We start from the raw sequence: 16,537 nt of genomic DNA, 5'->3' as shown, positions 1-16,537 counted from the left end.
TCACCCTTTTGCACACCTGACAAGCTTAGTGTCTTTAACCGCTGCGCCATTGCACCCCTTTGAGTTTCCACCACACCCTAATGCTTACATGAAACGGGGGAAAGCACAAATTCATTGGTCTTTGCGGAGTCTGTTGAGTCCCATATCCCATTTGTCAAAAGATTGTTATCATCAACTCCCCCAAGAGCTGTATTCACTATCTCTTGATACCAATTTGGACAATTTATTCCTCATCTCACAAACCTCCAGACTGGAAGAAATGGGCTAGAACAGGGGTAGGCAACCTTGGCTCTTTTATGACTCGTGAACATCCAGACCAACATGAATGAATGGTGGGTCAGTGCTTAGTTTGTCTGCTGGCAAATCTGACATTTGTTGTTGCTGATGCCTTCCTCTTAATTTTCGGCATTGAACACAGCTGTGCAGTATAGCTGTAATCTGTCTTTTTGCTCCTACAATCCAAAGTCCTGCCGCTCTTATGGCACCTTCGGTGAAGTGTCTGCCTTGGTGCTTAACCCCTTCGTGGTGGTACCGTATGAGCAAGATGGAGAGATGATGGCGACCAGGAATAATAAGAGGATGCTGTTCTCGCTCACCCATTTTGGCCTTATTTAGCTGACTCAGGAATTCTGGGAGTTGAAGTTCACGAGTCATAAAAGAGCCAAGGTTGCCTACCCCTAGGCTAGAATATCCATGGATATTTTTGGCCACCATTACTGCTCTGATGGGCCTGCTGTGTTCAAGGGATTCTCCAGACAGTAGCTTAATATTTGTTTTTTTTTTAAAAAAAAAAACCTACAGGAGGATCAGGACATTTTGCAAGGGGAAATGGGTTCTCTTGAGCAAATAAACGATACATCAGCTAAACCAAGCTCTTTTTGTGTGTACAATGGGCCTCTTCTCCTGCCGCTCTGTAGCTGAAAGCACACAGCAGGGTCTAAGGAATCTTGAGCTGCGCTCGTGTCCAACTTTACAGTTGGACCAGCCCTTCTGCTCCTCCTTCTTTCTTCCCCACCTTTCTGGAGAACCTGGGTGGTTTTTTTCCCCTTTCACTGAATGTTGCTCCTGGTTGATCTGCCTGTCTCCCCTTGTCTTTCTGGAAACCTAAAAGGAAGGTGGGTTTCTTCTGAAGTGCAGCTAGATTGGATCAGCAGGGAAGGAGTTAATTAAAATTGGAAGGAAGAAGAAGACGTCTCTTGTGCCTTAGGACTGGAAGGAATTAAACAGAGAGCAACCATGACTGCTTTACTACTGCTTGGACTAATTTCCCTTTCTCAACTTTTAGCCATCACTTCCGCTCAGGTAAGAGTCTCTTGGCCTTTTGGAAAACCAGAACTTCAGTCCTATAGCATTGTGGGCTAAATAGTTTGTCTTACTTATGGATCCAACATTCACTTTTAAAAGAATTGATGATGATGATGATGATGATGGCTATCTTGCTCTGTATAACAGAATAACAGAGTTGGAAGGGACCTTGGAGGTCTTCTAGTCCAACCCCCTGCACAAGGGGGAAACCCTATAACATTTCAGACAAATGTCCAGTCTCTTCTTAAAAGCCTCCAATGATGGAGCACCCACAACATCTGAAGACAAGCAGTTCTACTGGTTTATAATTCTCACTGTTGGGAATTTCTCCTTAGTTCCAGGTTGCTTCTCTCCTTGATTTGTTTCCATCCATTGCTTTTTGTCCTGCCTTCAGGCGCTTTGGAGAATAGCTTGACTCCCTCTTCTTTGTGGCAGCCCCTGAGATATTGGAAGACTGCTATCATGTCACCTCTAATCCTTCTTGTGTTTGTGTGTGTTTCTAACATTGCATAAACCTACAACATCTATTTTATTTTTATTTATTAATAAAATTTATATGGCCACCCAACTCACTCACCAAATTCCATGCAGAAATGGCTGAGAGAGAAAAAATTAATAGTGTTGGGACTTTTTTTAGAACACCAAAAGCAGATTTCAATTATGTACACTTAACCTTTGTCATCCCTATGTATGTCCTGACCTTTTCATAGAGGTACATATAAATGGGGCTGTTTTTCTAAGCCAATTTCAGAATTGGGAATTTGGAGTAAAAACTGGATTAGTTTTACTGAGCTGGGCTTCCAAATAGCATCAGGATCAGACAATAGAAAGTTTGAAATCACAGAGACGTGTCATCACACAGCCACACTAGTTAAAATATTTTCAGTCCTCTTTTTCATTCTTTAGTGAAAAATAGGGAGGATTTTTTTTTAAAAAAAGGCATAAAGTCAGCTTGGGGAAAAATGCTTCAGGTGGAGGGATTAAGTTTCACAAGGAACAACATCTCCTCTGTTCTGTATTTTCAGCTGATTCCCAATTTAGTTTAGTTCTCTATTTGCAGTGCATTTGAGACAAATATAAATCATGGGATTTATCCCATCAAAAAATCTGTTTTAAAAGAGAACCTAAAACAGGTTAATGTGGCTGAATAATGGAGAAAATATCCCTTTCTTAATTAGCAAATCAAAAGGCACAGGGTGTTTTCTGCAGCCAAATTCAGGAATCTGGTATTGCCTCTCCTCAGATGTGAGCAAAACTTGCTATACAATGAAACCTTTGTAGGTCCAAATTGGTTGAAAGTTCTGGGACCAAAGTTTTTTTTCCCCCACATAAAGAAACCTTTATAGCATCGTTTTTTCCCCCCTGCATACCTAGAGCTGAAAATAAAACACTGCTGGCATTTAGAAAGTGGTACCATCAAAATAAGCTGTGAAATTCATTGGGAATTAAAGATACGCCTATACCCACAACGCTGTTATAAAGTTGTGACTGCTCCAGCACAGGAGGTTTTTAAGAAGAGATTGGACAACCATTTGTCTGAAATGGTCTAGGGCAGGGGTAGGCAACCTTGGCTCTTTTATGACTTGTGGACTTCAATACCCAGAATTCCTGAACCAGCCATGCTGACTCAGGAATTCTGGGAGTTGAAGTTCACAAGTCATAAAAGAGCCAAGGTTCCCCACCCCTGGTATAGGATGTCCTACTTGAGCAGGGGGTTGGACTAGAAGACCTCCAAGCTCCCTTCCGACTCTGTTATTCTGTTATTATTCTGTTATTCATATGACGGCTATTTGCAATCTTGTCAAACAAGGTCAACGTGGGGAGGGGGGGAAATTCAAATTCACTTGGCGACCATGTGATTCACTTAATAACTGCAGAGATTCGCTTAGCAACCATGGCAAAAAAGGTCATAAAATCAAGCACGAATCAGTTAACAACTGCCTTGGTTTCAATTGTGGTCGTAAGTTGAGGATGACCTCTAAGTAGGGGACAGAGCATTTGAAACAGGAGGTCTATTTCCAAAATGAGACAGCCCCACAGAAGAAAACCCACCTGGGTTGCAATGAAATTCAGTTCCTACTAGGACAGGGGTAGGCAACCTTGGCTCTTTTATGACTCGTGGACTTCAACTCCCAGAATTCCTGAGCCTTTCCCCTCGGCATGGCTGGCTCAGGAATTCTGGGAGTTGAAGTCCACGAGTCATAAAAGAGCCAAGGTTGCCTACCCCTGTGTAACTACAATCTTAAAGTCTGGACATTTTGTGGCGTTGGCTACCAGTTTCAACAATCCCTGACTTGTCTGGGAAGTGCCTAATTGAATTCTGTAATTTTCTTCCGATGTGAGACTTCAATTTTCCTCCCTCCAGAGGACAGGATCACGAGGTTTGCCTGGACCGCGAGGACCTCCGGGGACACCTGGTAAAGATGGCATTGATGTAAGTATCAAGAAGGCTGGGTTGGTTCAGGGGAAAGAAGTAAAGTGTTACTGCGATGATCTACTGACTTAACTGGATGATTTGTAGTGGATTTTACGAAGCTCTACATAGATTAGAATCTTCCCTTTCTTTTTTATGACATTATCTCAGTCTGTCTTTCTTGAAGAGGCACCGGGAAATGTCACTCAAGGCTTCTTCGTCAGGAGGGGGGGGGGAAAGGCCACAATTGTTTAGCTGGGGCAAATTCAAGCCCTCGTTCCTTTTGAGACTTATGAAGAAATTAACACAAAACAAAAAAGTTATTCATGAGCTACTAAGATGAATGTTTAACGCTACGCTTAGTTTGGAAAAGGCTTGTTTCACTCTGTGATCAACATTAGCGTGAATTAATGAAATGTTGGGGAAATCTGGCATCAGTCAAGCTTTTGTAACCCTGGGGGTGGGGGTTGGGGGGTGGAAAACACAATCATACATTTTCAGGAATAATTTACTATAGCAAAACAACATGCTACACTTTGGAGAAAATTTCTGTTAGGGTTTAACGTGGATCCGCCTCATGTTAATACTGCTCTCTTTTCCCCTTACCTATTCAGGGAGAACCTGGCCCCCCAGGATTGCCAGGATCGCAAGTAAGTATTTTAACACTATCATTGTGTTGGGAGGGATCTTCTTCAAGAAATGGGTACAAATAGATTTTAATAGGAAGGGGAGCCAGGAATGGAAACAGAAGGGACTGCCATGTCTATGGGGATTCTGTCATTCAGCTCAAATCAAATCAGTTTATTACAGCCATACGGCCAGAAACAGTAAAATATCCAGTGGTGGGCTACTTACATACATGCATATATAAAAATGCACTGAGCATGATCCAATGATGAACAAGAACACTATAGTAAAGTTAATTTTAAAAAGTATTATTAAAAAAATTGAATGTATCCAAACAAAGGATGGTACGATTCCCTTGACTTATTGCCATTTGTTTAGCAATCACTATTACAGCCAAAAAGCCGGTCCTATTAACTGTTAACCAGCAAAATAAAATGCCTCGTCGCTAGTTGATACAGTCCTATTAAAGTTTGGATATATTGCACTGACGTAACAGGCGATGGCATCTGGACTTTTTGCAATCTCCTATAACGGGGGTCCCCAACCCCCAGTCCTTGGACCAGAATGGGGCTGCAGAGCGCCAGGAAAAGGTCCACACAAACAAATGAAGCCCTGTCTGCAAGATGCAGGCAGCCCACAAAACCACCCATTGTCCAGTCCGCGGAAAAACCTTTCTCCACAGAACCAGTCCCTGGTGCCCAAAAGGTTGGGGACCTCTGTCCTATAAGTTAGGATATAAGTTATTAAGTTATTAAACAGACTTTACTGCACAGAGGGTACAGAAACATATTCCATATTATCGATAAAAGCAGAAAAGAATAAAACAGATCCAAATGGCTTGTAAATTTTGATAGAATTTTAACTAACGTCTTTACCATAAGAAAGGCTGAGCGCCAAAGAATTGAGGCCTTTGAACTCTGGTGCTGGAGAAGACTCCTGCAAGTCCCTTGGACTGCAAGTCGATCAAACCGGTCAGTCCTAGAGGAGATCAACCCTGACTGCTCTTTAGAAGGCCAGATCCTGAAGCTAAAACTCAAATACTTTGGCCACCTAATGAGAAGGAAGGACTCACTGGAGAAGAGCCTAATGCCGAGAAAGATTGAGGGCAAGAGAAGAAGGGGACGACAGAGAATGAGGTGGCTGGATGGAGTCACTGAAGCAGGAGACGTGAGCTTAAATGGAGTCCAGAAGATGGTAGAGGACAGCAAGGCCTGGAGGAAAGTTGTCCATGGGGTCGCGATGGGTTGGACACGATTTCGCAGCTAACAACAACAAAAAACTAACATCTTTAGACCCAATTGCTTCTTTCTTGTCTTTCCTGAAAAACAAAGTCCAATTGCCTTTTGAAAAAGTATCTTTGGGGAAAGGGACTGCAGGAAAACTGCTAAATATGTGGCCAACCTTTGAGGTGAGGGACCATCTCCAGACCACTTCCCACTACCTCATTAGACATTTTAAAGGAAGGAGGAGACCTAAGATGGGAGGAACCTTCAATCTTGAGAAGTATGGGAGTGGATGAGAAGCAATTCAAATATTTGAGCATGCAGCCCGCTCAACAGATGAGAAGAAGAAGAAGAAGAAGAAGAAGAAGAAGAAGAAGAAGAAGAAGAAGAAGAAGAAGAAGAAGAAGAAGAAGAAGAAGAAGAAGAAGAAGAAGAAGAAGAAGAAGAAGTTGTTAGAAGGGACCTTGGAAGTTATTTAGTCCAACCCCCTGCTCAGGCAGGAAACCCTATATCATTCCAGACAAATGGCTGTCCAGTCTCTTCTTAAAAACTTCCAGTGTTGGAGCATTCACCGCTTCTGGAGGCAGATTGTTTATCACTGATAATTCAGTTGGTTGTTAGAGCTCTGGGGTTGTTGTATTAATACTGCTTGCCTCTTTACCTGGTGCAGGGACCCAAAGGCACACGAGGGAAACCTGGGAAAAAAGGAGATGCTGGTATACCAGGCCTTCCTGGGGTAGATGTAAGTATACAGGCTTCCTGTGTTTCATTGTTTTCTTATCCCATCTCCCACTGGGGATAAATCTCTTTATCCGCTGGTGCGTTTATTAACAGAGTAACAAAGTTGGAAGGGACCTTGGAGGTCTTCTAGTCCAACCCCCTGCTCAGGCAGGAGACCTTATACCATTTCAGACAAATGCCTGTCCAATCTCTTCTTAAAAACTTCCATTGTTGGAGCACCCACAACTTCTGCAGGCAACCCATTCCACTGGTTAATTGTTCTAACTGTCAGGAAGTTTCTCCTTAGTTCCAGGTTCCTTCTCTCCTTGATGAATTTCCATCCGTTGCTTCTTGTCCTGCCTTCAGGTGCTTTGGAGAATAGCTTGACTCCCTCTTCTTTGGGGCAGCCCCTGAGATATTGGTACACTGCTATCATGTCCCCCCTCGTCCTTCTCTTCATTAAACTAGACATACCCAATTCCAGCAACCGTTCCTTATATGTTTTAGCCTCCAGTCCCCTAATCATCTTGGTTGCTCTTCTCTGCACTCTTTCTAGAGTCTCAACATCTTTTTTACACTGTGGCAACCAAAACTGCATGCAGTGTTCCAAGTGTGGCCTTACCAAGGCATTGTCAAGTGGTATTAACACTTTTAATAGACACATTGTCGTCTCTGGATCCAAAAGTGCCTTGGCACCTGATCGCTGCCCCAACACATGGCAAAATAAATGGTTCTCCAAGTTTTCAATCTGACTTAGACCATTAAGATTTTCTTGCTGGTCTTCCATCCAAACATAAAAAGTAGTCACACTTTGGTTTAGGACAGGGGTAGACAACCTTGGTTCTTTTATGACTCGTGAACTTCAACTCCCAGAATTCCTGAGCCAGCATGGCTCAGCATGGCAACCTCTCCCTTTCTCCTCAGCGTGGCTGGCTCAGGAATTCTGGGAGTTGAAGTCCACAAGTCATAAAAGAGCCACGGTTGCCTACCCTTGGTTTAGGAGAATGATTATTCTTCTATTTTCAATCTTCACCCAATTCCTATTCTCAGTAATACCTTCTAATATTCTGCCTACTATCTTCTTCTCATTCATTATCAGGGTTTAACAGGTTCGGATGGCCCACCTGGACCAATAGGATCCCCCGGAGACAGAGTAAGTAATCATTTCATTGATCTTGAAGCTCATTATTATGCAGATCTGAATAGAATAGAATAGAATAGAATAGAATAGAATAGAATAGAATAGAATAGAATAGAATAGAATAGAATAGAATAGAATAGAATCTGGGAAGGAATAGAATAGAATAGAATAGAATAGAATAGAATAGAATAGAATAGAATAGAATAGAATAGAATAGAATAGAATAGAATAGAATAGAATAGAATAGAATAGAATAGAATAGAATCTGGGAAGGAATAGAATAGAATAGAATAGAATAGAATAGAATAGAATAGAATAGAATAGAATAGAATAGAATAGAATAGAATAGAATAGAATAGAATCTGGAAAGGAATAGAATAGAATAGAATAGAATAGAATAGAATAGAATAGAATAGAATAGAATAGAATAGAATAGAATAGAATAGAATAGAATAGAATAGAATAGAATAGAATAGAATAGAATAGAATAACAGAGTTGGAAGGGACCTTGGAGGCCATCTAGTCCAACCCCCTGCTCAGGCAGGAAGCCCTATACCATTTCAGACAAATGGCTGTCCAGTCTCTTCTTAAAAACTTCCACTGTTGGAGCATTCACTCAGAAGAACTCATAAGGATGAGTTCTCCCAATCTGTGTCCAACATGAATTTTTAAAAATGCATTGTTGCTATTATTGTTAAGATACAAAACAAGTTTTTTTCAAACTTGACCTGTGAGCACTTCCACTCCCAGCATTCCCTATGTCAGCATGCTGGCTGGGGAATTCTTGGAGCTGACGTTCACACATGCTGGCTGTGGAATTCTGGGGTAAGTTGGGGAATTTGAAGTCCACACATCTTGAAAGGTGCCAAGTTTGAAAAATACTTGTGTAGGGGAACTTGTTTAGTTTTGCTTTAATTGACAGTTCCCCCTCAACATTTCCTAATAGGATTCTCGTGGGGAAAGATTAAACATTTAATTAAATTTCTGCAAATTAGGGGACTGAGCTCAGAAAGGTTAGCATTGGGTGGATGACTTCTTATGAGAACTGACAGCCATGTTTCACGGCTTTCCACTTTGAAAATGAAATGTTCCCCTCCAGAAGGAAAGCTACACAAACAATTATTTTCTAACCAGCCAAGGTCACGGGTAAATAGACTGGAGAAAGCGTAAAATAATCTTTTTTAAAAAAAAAAATTAATCTGGCCTTTGTGAATGGATGTGAACTTTAAAAAATTGCAGCCTGATTTTTGAAGGCAGGTGGGAGCTAATTGCAATTTTTTGCTTTCTGTATATGCCCTTCTACGTCAAAGGTTATCTTTAATAGACAGTAAAAAATATTGCTGGTCTTGAGCACAGTGCTAAATAAATGCCAATCTATTGCTATCCAAATAAAATGGCCGTTTTATTCCTGTTACAAGGCAACACCCACCCATTCTTCCATGACCACCACAGCCACACCCACTGAGTAGGCCACGCTCACCTGGCACCCAGCAATAAATAAGTGGGTTTTGGGTTGCAGTTTGGGAACTTGGTCTCTAAAAGGTTCGCCATCGGTGGGCTAGAATGATGATGAAGAAGAAGCCGAAAGACATAAATAAGTCGATACAAAAAGCCTGCAGCCCAATTAAAAAAGGGGGAGGGCGGGAGCAGGATGGGGAAGGGACGTCAGATCTGCTGTTAATCTATGAACCGCCTCCGCTGCGATGCTGTCCCACTAGAACCCCAAGCCAGATTGGCAGAGCCAGGTCTTTAGGTCCTTACGAAAGATAAGAGGGTTGGGAGCCAACCTCACATCGGGGGACAAGACATTCCAAAGGGAAGCAGCAACAGCAGGAAAGGCTCTCCTGCTGGATCCCGCCAGCCAGAATAATCGGGCTGACGGGACCCACAGTGTGCCTCTTCTGCCAGCATGAGTGGGATGGGCCAATCCCAGTGGGATGAGATGGTTCATCATGTATCCTGGACCCATGCCACCAAGGCCTGGTAAAGATGATCGCCAACACCTTGAGTTGTACCAGGAAACAGACCAGAAAACAATGCAGCTCGTGGAGCAGCGGTGTTACCGGGGCCATTTTTGGGCCCCCCAAAACTGCCTGCACCGCTGCCCTCTGCACCAGATGTAGCTTCCCAAAGGTCTTCTAGGGCAGACATGTCAAACCCAAGGCCCGGTGGCCGGATCCGGCCCGCGAAGTGGTTTCATGCGGCCCGCGAAGCCATCCTGGAAACAGTGAGGGAATGGCCCCCACTGCCTTGGCCCTGGCCCAGAGACCCTCCTCCTGCCAGAGACCCTCAGATCTGTCCCACTCCTGCCCAGGCCCCCATAGGCACCCTTGATGCGAACGATGTAGAGCTGGCCACGCCCACCCAGTAGGCCATACACACTCTAGCCACGCCCACCCAGTAGGCCACACCCACCCTGGCCATACCCACCCGGCCCCCTGAGGGCAACTGCAGTGCTGATGCGGCTCTCAATGAAATTGAGTTTGACACCCCTGTTCTAGGGTAAACCCATGAAGAACACATTGCAGTAGTCCGGCCATGAGATGACTAGGGCCTGAATGACTTCGTGCAGGGTCTTCCGATCCAGGAAAGGCCGCAACGGGTGTGCAGTATGAAACTGCTCAAAGGCTCTCCTAGCCTCAGTGGCCACCCACTCCTCAAGCAGGAGTCGTGAGTCCAGGAGAATCCCCCAAATTGCTTCTCCGGATCCTATAGTAGAATCCATACTTTTCCTACCGTAGTATAAATGTTTTTACAAGTGATTTTCTGATTAAAATGCATTTCTGTAACCGAGGCTTTTTGCGTGCTTTCCAGTTTCTCTTTAAGATAAATATGGTGTGGAGTTGTAATGTGGACACAAGACATATACTGAGCAGCAGCGTCGTGTAGTTTGGCAATAATGTTCACTGGTGTAAATAAGACCTCCTTCCATGCACCTCAACCATTTCTCCGTGTGTGTTTTATTTTTGTTTTTGTCTTATCTGTCCTGCTTTTCTTCCGGGAGCTGAAGAATTATTCTTGTATCAGCAGTCTTTTTAAGATGGAGAATATTAACTTTTGTGTTTTGCCCTCCTAGGGAAATGTAGGACCAGCAGGATCGGCTGGACCAGCGGTAAGTGAGGAGATCCGTGTCTGTTTCTCTCCTTAGTAAGGGATGTTGTCCTGCAAGCTTCGATAAAGATTTATCACAAACTTTGGGCTTTGCAGAGAAAGAAAGTTACATCCTCCACATCAAACAGATGTTTTGGTGGCTTTATCGACCCGGTGTACAAAACAACTCTTTCACACATAAAAACAGGATATAAAATTTGAAAAGAGGCAAGGATGATTAAAATGGAATGTTAAAAAAGTTAATAAAAAGGCGGGAGGGAGAGCTTTCAGGTCCCTAACTAGCCCCATAACCATCTCAGTTTTCCATGTCTGCATTTTTCTACCCCTTTGCCAAAAGGCCTCTATATTTATATTCTGGGAATCTGGAATGTTTGCATCCAGTTGTCTATTTCAACACAAAGGTAGTACTCGACTTACGACCACAATTGAGCCCAAGGTTTCTGTTGTTAAGTGAGACCGTTGTTAAGTGAGTTTTGCCCCCTTTTAAGACCTTCTTTGCCACAGCTGTGAGGTGAATCTGTGCAGCTGCTAAGTTAGTAACGCAGTTGTTAAGAGAATTGGGCTTCCCCATTGACTTTGCTTGTCAGAAGGTCACAAAAGGGGATCACCTGACCCCGGGGACACTGCGACGGTCATAAGTATGAGGCAGTTGCCAAGCGTCCGAATTTTGATCACATGACCATGGGGAAGCTGCAGCAGTCGTAAGTGTGAAAAATGGTGGTACGTCACTTTGTTCAGTGCCTTTGTAACTCTGAACGGTCACTAAGCGAATAGTAGAGGACTGCCCATAAAGGAAGAAGAATGGGTAGGAGGAACGGATTTCCAAATGACCAGCTCTTCTGGAATTGTGCCCTTTTAACCCTGCATTTTCCTTCTCGTTTTCAGGGCAAAGGACCAGCAGGGCCACCGGTAAATAATTTATTTATTTTTTAGGAAAAAAAGAATAAATGTGGATTGGATTGAATTAAAGGTAAAGGTATAAAGGTTCCCCCGCACATGCGTGCTAGTCGTTTCCAACTCTAGGGGCTGGTGCTCATCTCCGTTTCAAAGCCGAAGAGCCAGCGCTTGTCCGAGGACGTCTCCGTGGTCATGTGGCCGGCATGACTAGACGCCAAAGGCGCACGGAACGCTGTTACCTTCCCACCGTAGTGGTCCCTATTTTTCTACTTGCATTTTTACATGCTTTCGAACTGCTAGGCTGGCAGAAGCTGGGACGAGTAACAGGCGCTCACTCTGCTACGCGGCCCTCGGGATTCGACCCGCCAAACTGCCGACCATCTGATCGACAAGCTCAGCGTCCTACCCCACTGAGCCACACCGCGTCCCTTTTGGATTGAATTAGGGCCTTTCAAACTGAATCCTGAAGCCATTCTCTGCTGTCCTTAAAGGGCTGCAGTGACCGGACAAAGAATTTGGGGCAGAACAGAGAAATTTGGGGTTCCCTCCACTTCCCTCCAGAATAAAACAGTAGCATTTATTTGTCATCTCTCTTTTAACAGGGACGTTCAGGCACCAGTGGTCTTCCAGGAGGAAGAGGTCAGAAGGGCTCACCGGTAAGTTTCCTTCTTTTTCTTGTTCTTGATGTAGCCAGGGCAGAATTTCATAACGGGATAAACTTCCATCTAGGATATTCTTATCAGGCAACATATGGAGGCAATTTCTTCTCACCCCTTTGCCAGTTGGGGAGCAGCTGAACAACACAGAATGGAGATTTAAGGTGCTTCAGGCCCTGCTTATGATAGAAGAGAATATTTGTAGCTCAAGGTTGAACTGCAGAGCCCTTGGTGGTCTCTGAGTTGGTTGTTTTCTTGCAGACATTTCATTACCCAGTTAGGTAACATCATCAGTGCTAGAAGACAGTGGGGTTTTGCTCTCTGTTTACCTGCAGTTATTGGTGATAGTGGTTCTTGTATATAAACAGACAGCAATCCCCATTTCCTTCTATATAATAATAAAGTTGGAAGGAACCTTGGAGGTCATCTAGTCCAACCCCCTGCTCAGGCAGGAAACCCTACCCCATTTCAGACAAATGTCTGTCCAGTCTCTTCTTAAAAACTTCCAGTGTTGGAGCATTCACCGCTTCTATAGGCAGGTTGTTCCACCGGTTAATTGTTCTAACTGTCAGGAAGTTTCTCCTTAGTTCTAGGTTGCTTCTCTCCTTGATTAGTTTCCATCTGTTGCTTCTTCTCGTGCCTTCAGGTGCTTCAGAGAATAGCTTGACTCCCTCTTCTTTGGGGCAGCCCGTGATATATTGGAACACTGCATTGATGATGTTACGTAGTTTGGTAATGAGATGTCTGCAAGAAAACAACCAAGCTTAGAGAGCACCAAGGATCCTACTGCTTGTGATCTTCCCATAAGTCGTCCTCCATTAGAGGCTGGCAGCTGGTTCTTTGGCCTAAAACTGAGACATTTCAGAGTGGCCTTGAACCACAAGATGAGTGGCCTATAAATTTAATAAGTAATAATAATAGCTTAATAACTGGCTTGGAGATTGTGTTGTGTCAGAGTATGCACAGTCTTATCGCGCTGAGATAACCCAGGAATAAACACAGTAAACAGTGGTCTATATTAAATGGTGGTTTACATTACACTATCTACAATACCATACACCAGGAACAATATACATGCACGTGCTAATACAGCAGGCTCCAACACACAGCAGTTACACCAGGAAAGAGAAGAGATGACATAGCAGCAGGGCCTTCTCTTTTTATACAAAGGCTCTTAAAGGGACACATACCCAGCTGGCTCTTAAAGGGACATAGACCCTGCTGAGTCATTTCCATCTTTACATCATATACCTCACATTACACAAGCTAGTTAGCTGTTAAATTATTACTTTGACATGTTGTCCTTTAAAACAGTTAGACTAAGATGACAGCTTTTATTTGCTCTACTGGAAATTGCTACAGGTAGTTCTCCACTTACGTCCATTCATTTAGTGAGTGTTTATCATTACAAAGGCTTTGGAAAAACTGACTTACAACTAGTTCTTACACTTACAACTGTAATGTATTGGGCTTGTTTTGTTAAGGGAACGCCACGTGGGTAATTGCTGGAAGGTTGCTTGAGCAGGGAAGGTGGCTAACGGCTTCCAGCTCCTCAGACAACCCGTCTCCAGCACCGCTATTGGTTGCGTCTAGGGTGGCAATAGGTTGCTTTAAACCTATTGGCCGCCGCCTAGAGGCCAGGGTATAAATTGCTGCATTCACAGCCCTGTTCCTCAGTTCAGATCCTGCAAGCAATAAACAATGATCTTTGCTGAACTCACTCACCGTGTCTTCGTCATTAAGCAACAAACCTAGTACTTAATGACCATTGCTGGGTCCCCATGGTCATGTGATTGTGATTCAGGCATTTGGCAATTGGCATGTATTTGCAATAGGTGCAGTGTCCCGAGATCACATGATTATTATTTGTGCCTTTCCAGTTGACTTCTAACAAGCAAAAAGCTGGCATGGAAGGTCACAAATCATGATCATGGGATGTCTCACTTAATGACCATGGCTGAAAAGGTCGTAAAATCAGCTCTATCCATATAATACCTCACTTAACAACCAGGCCACTTAACAATGATTTTTTTCCCCCAGTTCCAATTATGGTCCTACCTGTGCTAATCCATATGGGAACTCCTGAAAGTGACATTTGCTCAGATATAATAAGTAAAATATAAATAAACACAGATCCCATTCTGCCAGCCAGTAAACTAGGTAAAGATGCTTTTCATAAATTATTGAATATACAGTAAGTTGAAAGTGTCTACTTCTATTTAGGGACCATCTGGACTTCCAGGGTTTCCTGGATCACCAGGACCTCCGGGACCACCGGTAAGTTAAGATTTGTTTTAGATCCAGCATTGCTGAAAGTTGCTAGTACAGCTGCCCAGAATATAGGCCTCTTTCTTACGATATCAGGTCTTAAACAGAAGAATTTCCTCCCAGGAATAAGACACTAATCCGTAATCAAAAGCCACAATGTACTTCAGGACACATCACTGCTGCTCAGTTAACGCTAACACACTGGTGAATGAAACGTTGTTGATGGCTTCAGATGTGTCAAGGAGCCTGGCCTGCCTTCTCATTACAAACCATGGTCTAGACCAGTGGTTCTCAACCTGTGGACCCCCGGAGGGCCACGATCTCATCACAATGGGTCCGCAAAAGGCTTGAAGAAATGTTATGATTTAAATCTAAGTCTTGGGAGTCCGTGGCCACAGTCCGTGGCCACAAAAGGTATTTAAAGGGGGGGGTCTGTGGTGAAAAAAAGGTTGAGAACCACGTTCTAGATGGTAGAGGGAGGGAGGGAGGGGCCATATCAGAATGGAGGGTGGGCTGCTATTTTGATTTGTGTATACTTATTCTCTGTAGCTGCATTCTTGCAATAGAGTGAGGTACTGTAGGCAACCTTGGCTCTTATGATTCGTGGACTTCAACTCCCAGAATTCCTGAGTCAGCTGACTCAGGAATTCTGGGAGTTGAAGTCCACGAGTCATGAAAGAGCCAAGGTTGCCTACCCCTGCAATAGACATACAAGCTGGCTACTGAATTAGCTTTTCTTTTCTTTTTTTCTTTTTTTTTTTTGCATTCTCAACAACGCTGTACAAATAGTCCTTGACCTACAACAGTTCACTTACTGACCATTTGGAATTACAATGGCACTGAAAAAAGTGACTTATGACCATTTTTCACACTGCTGCAGCATCCCCATGAGCACGTGATCAAAATTTGGACGCTTGGCAGCTGACTCACCTTTGTGACCGTTGCTGTGTCCCAGGGTCACATGATCCCCTTTGGCGACAACGTCAACAGGGAAGCCAGATTTATTTATAGCAACCCTGTGACCAGCTTAACCACTGCAGTGATTCACTTAATGACTGTGGCAAGAAAGGTCACAAAATGGGGCAAAACTCACTTGACTAATGTCTCACTTAGCGAGAGAAATTTGGGGTTGAGTTGTGATGGTGAGTCAAGGAATTCCTGTATATCAAACCATCGGCTAAGCAGGATGGTTGGGTTTATGCAACCTGGTCAAAAAGAAAGATAAGTGATTTAACCAAGGGTAGTATTGTGACAAGGCTTCTGTTAGTTTTTTTTTCCCTTTGACTTGGGTTAAGCATACTACATGTGCTTTAACAATGCTGGGCCTCTGTCAGCTATGCTCCATACGTAACATGTTGCATTCTCTCTGTTGCAGGGTCTCCCCGGAGCGTTTGACCATACTAGAGATCTTCAGGTGCTCATTCTTCCACTTTTCAGCTTTCTGTGTGAGATCTCATTGAGTGGCGTATGCAAACGTCAAGGTTATTTATGTCAGGACCCACCCCAAACCACGTCTTAGGAAGACAAAACTCTTGGAGTCAAATCTATTCCAAAAAGAATCTTTACTATGACATGCTTGGTTGTAGGAAACGAGACAGGACTTAATATTATTCCACGAAGTAAACCCTTATAAAGAGTTCCCGGTTTAACCCCCCCTTAACCCCATTTGGTCAGTCCCCCACCCTTTATCTTGTATCATCCCTCTCGTGGGAAAAAGGAACTTAGGACCCTTCATGTTTATTGCTCTCTTCTGTGACACAAGCCAGATGCTAGCCCCCCCCCCCTTTTGTTTCCCCAGTTCAAAAGGCTTCTCCTTTCCTTTGAAATGCCTAATACCGGTTCAATACACATCTATTCTCTTCTCTTCGGGAGATGGCAGAATCCATGGAATAATGTTTGAAACATTCCATTTATGAATATGATATAAATGGATTCTGACAATTTATTTATTGACACCAGGGTTTCTCAACCTTGGCATCTTGAAGACGTGTGGACTTCAACTCCCAGAATTCTTCAGCCAGCTATGGCTGACTGGGGAATTCTGGGAGTTGAAGTCCACACATCTTGAAGTTGCCAAGGCTGAGAAACACTAATTTACACATTAGGCAAGGTCTCTTGAAATGAATGTCCTTATTCAAAGGTGCAAAATTGTATCCTATCAATAGAAGAGCGTATC

General features: G+C 43.5%; 1 protein-coding gene and 1 long non-coding RNA gene across 2 annotated transcripts in view; one reads left to right on the top strand and one right to left on the bottom strand.

Annotated features, from left to right (window-relative positions):
* LOC310639380 overlaps positions 1-16,537 on the bottom strand; it is a 472,331-nt gene that overhangs the window by 247,857 nt on the left and 207,937 nt on the right. The window lies entirely within an intron of this gene.
* The window catches only part of COL9A3 (collagen type IX alpha 3 chain), a 63,193-nt gene continuing 47,802 nt past the window's right edge, over positions 1,147-16,537 (top strand). The window contains exons 1-10 of the mRNA XM_083358118.1: positions 1,147-1,302; positions 3,671-3,739; positions 4,333-4,368; positions 6,239-6,310; positions 7,388-7,480; positions 10,506-10,541; positions 11,426-11,449; positions 12,040-12,093; positions 14,317-14,370; positions 15,737-15,775. Coding sequence (XP_083214244.1) covers positions 1,237-1,302; positions 3,671-3,739; positions 4,333-4,368; positions 6,239-6,310; positions 7,388-7,480; positions 10,506-10,541; positions 11,426-11,449; positions 12,040-12,093; positions 14,317-14,370; positions 15,737-15,775 — 543 coding nt within the window. The 5' untranslated portion in view covers positions 1,147-1,236. The remainder of the gene's footprint in view (positions 1,303-3,670; positions 3,740-4,332; positions 4,369-6,238; positions 6,311-7,387; positions 7,481-10,505; positions 10,542-11,425; positions 11,450-12,039; positions 12,094-14,316; positions 14,371-15,736; positions 15,776-16,537) is intronic.

This window comes from Vipera ursinii (assembly GCF_947247035.1).
Source record: "Vipera ursinii genome assembly, chromosome: 3".
Taxonomy (NCBI): Eukaryota; Metazoa; Chordata; class Lepidosauria; order Squamata; family Viperidae; genus Vipera; species Vipera ursinii.
This window is presented reverse-complemented; position numbering and strand designations above follow the sequence as displayed.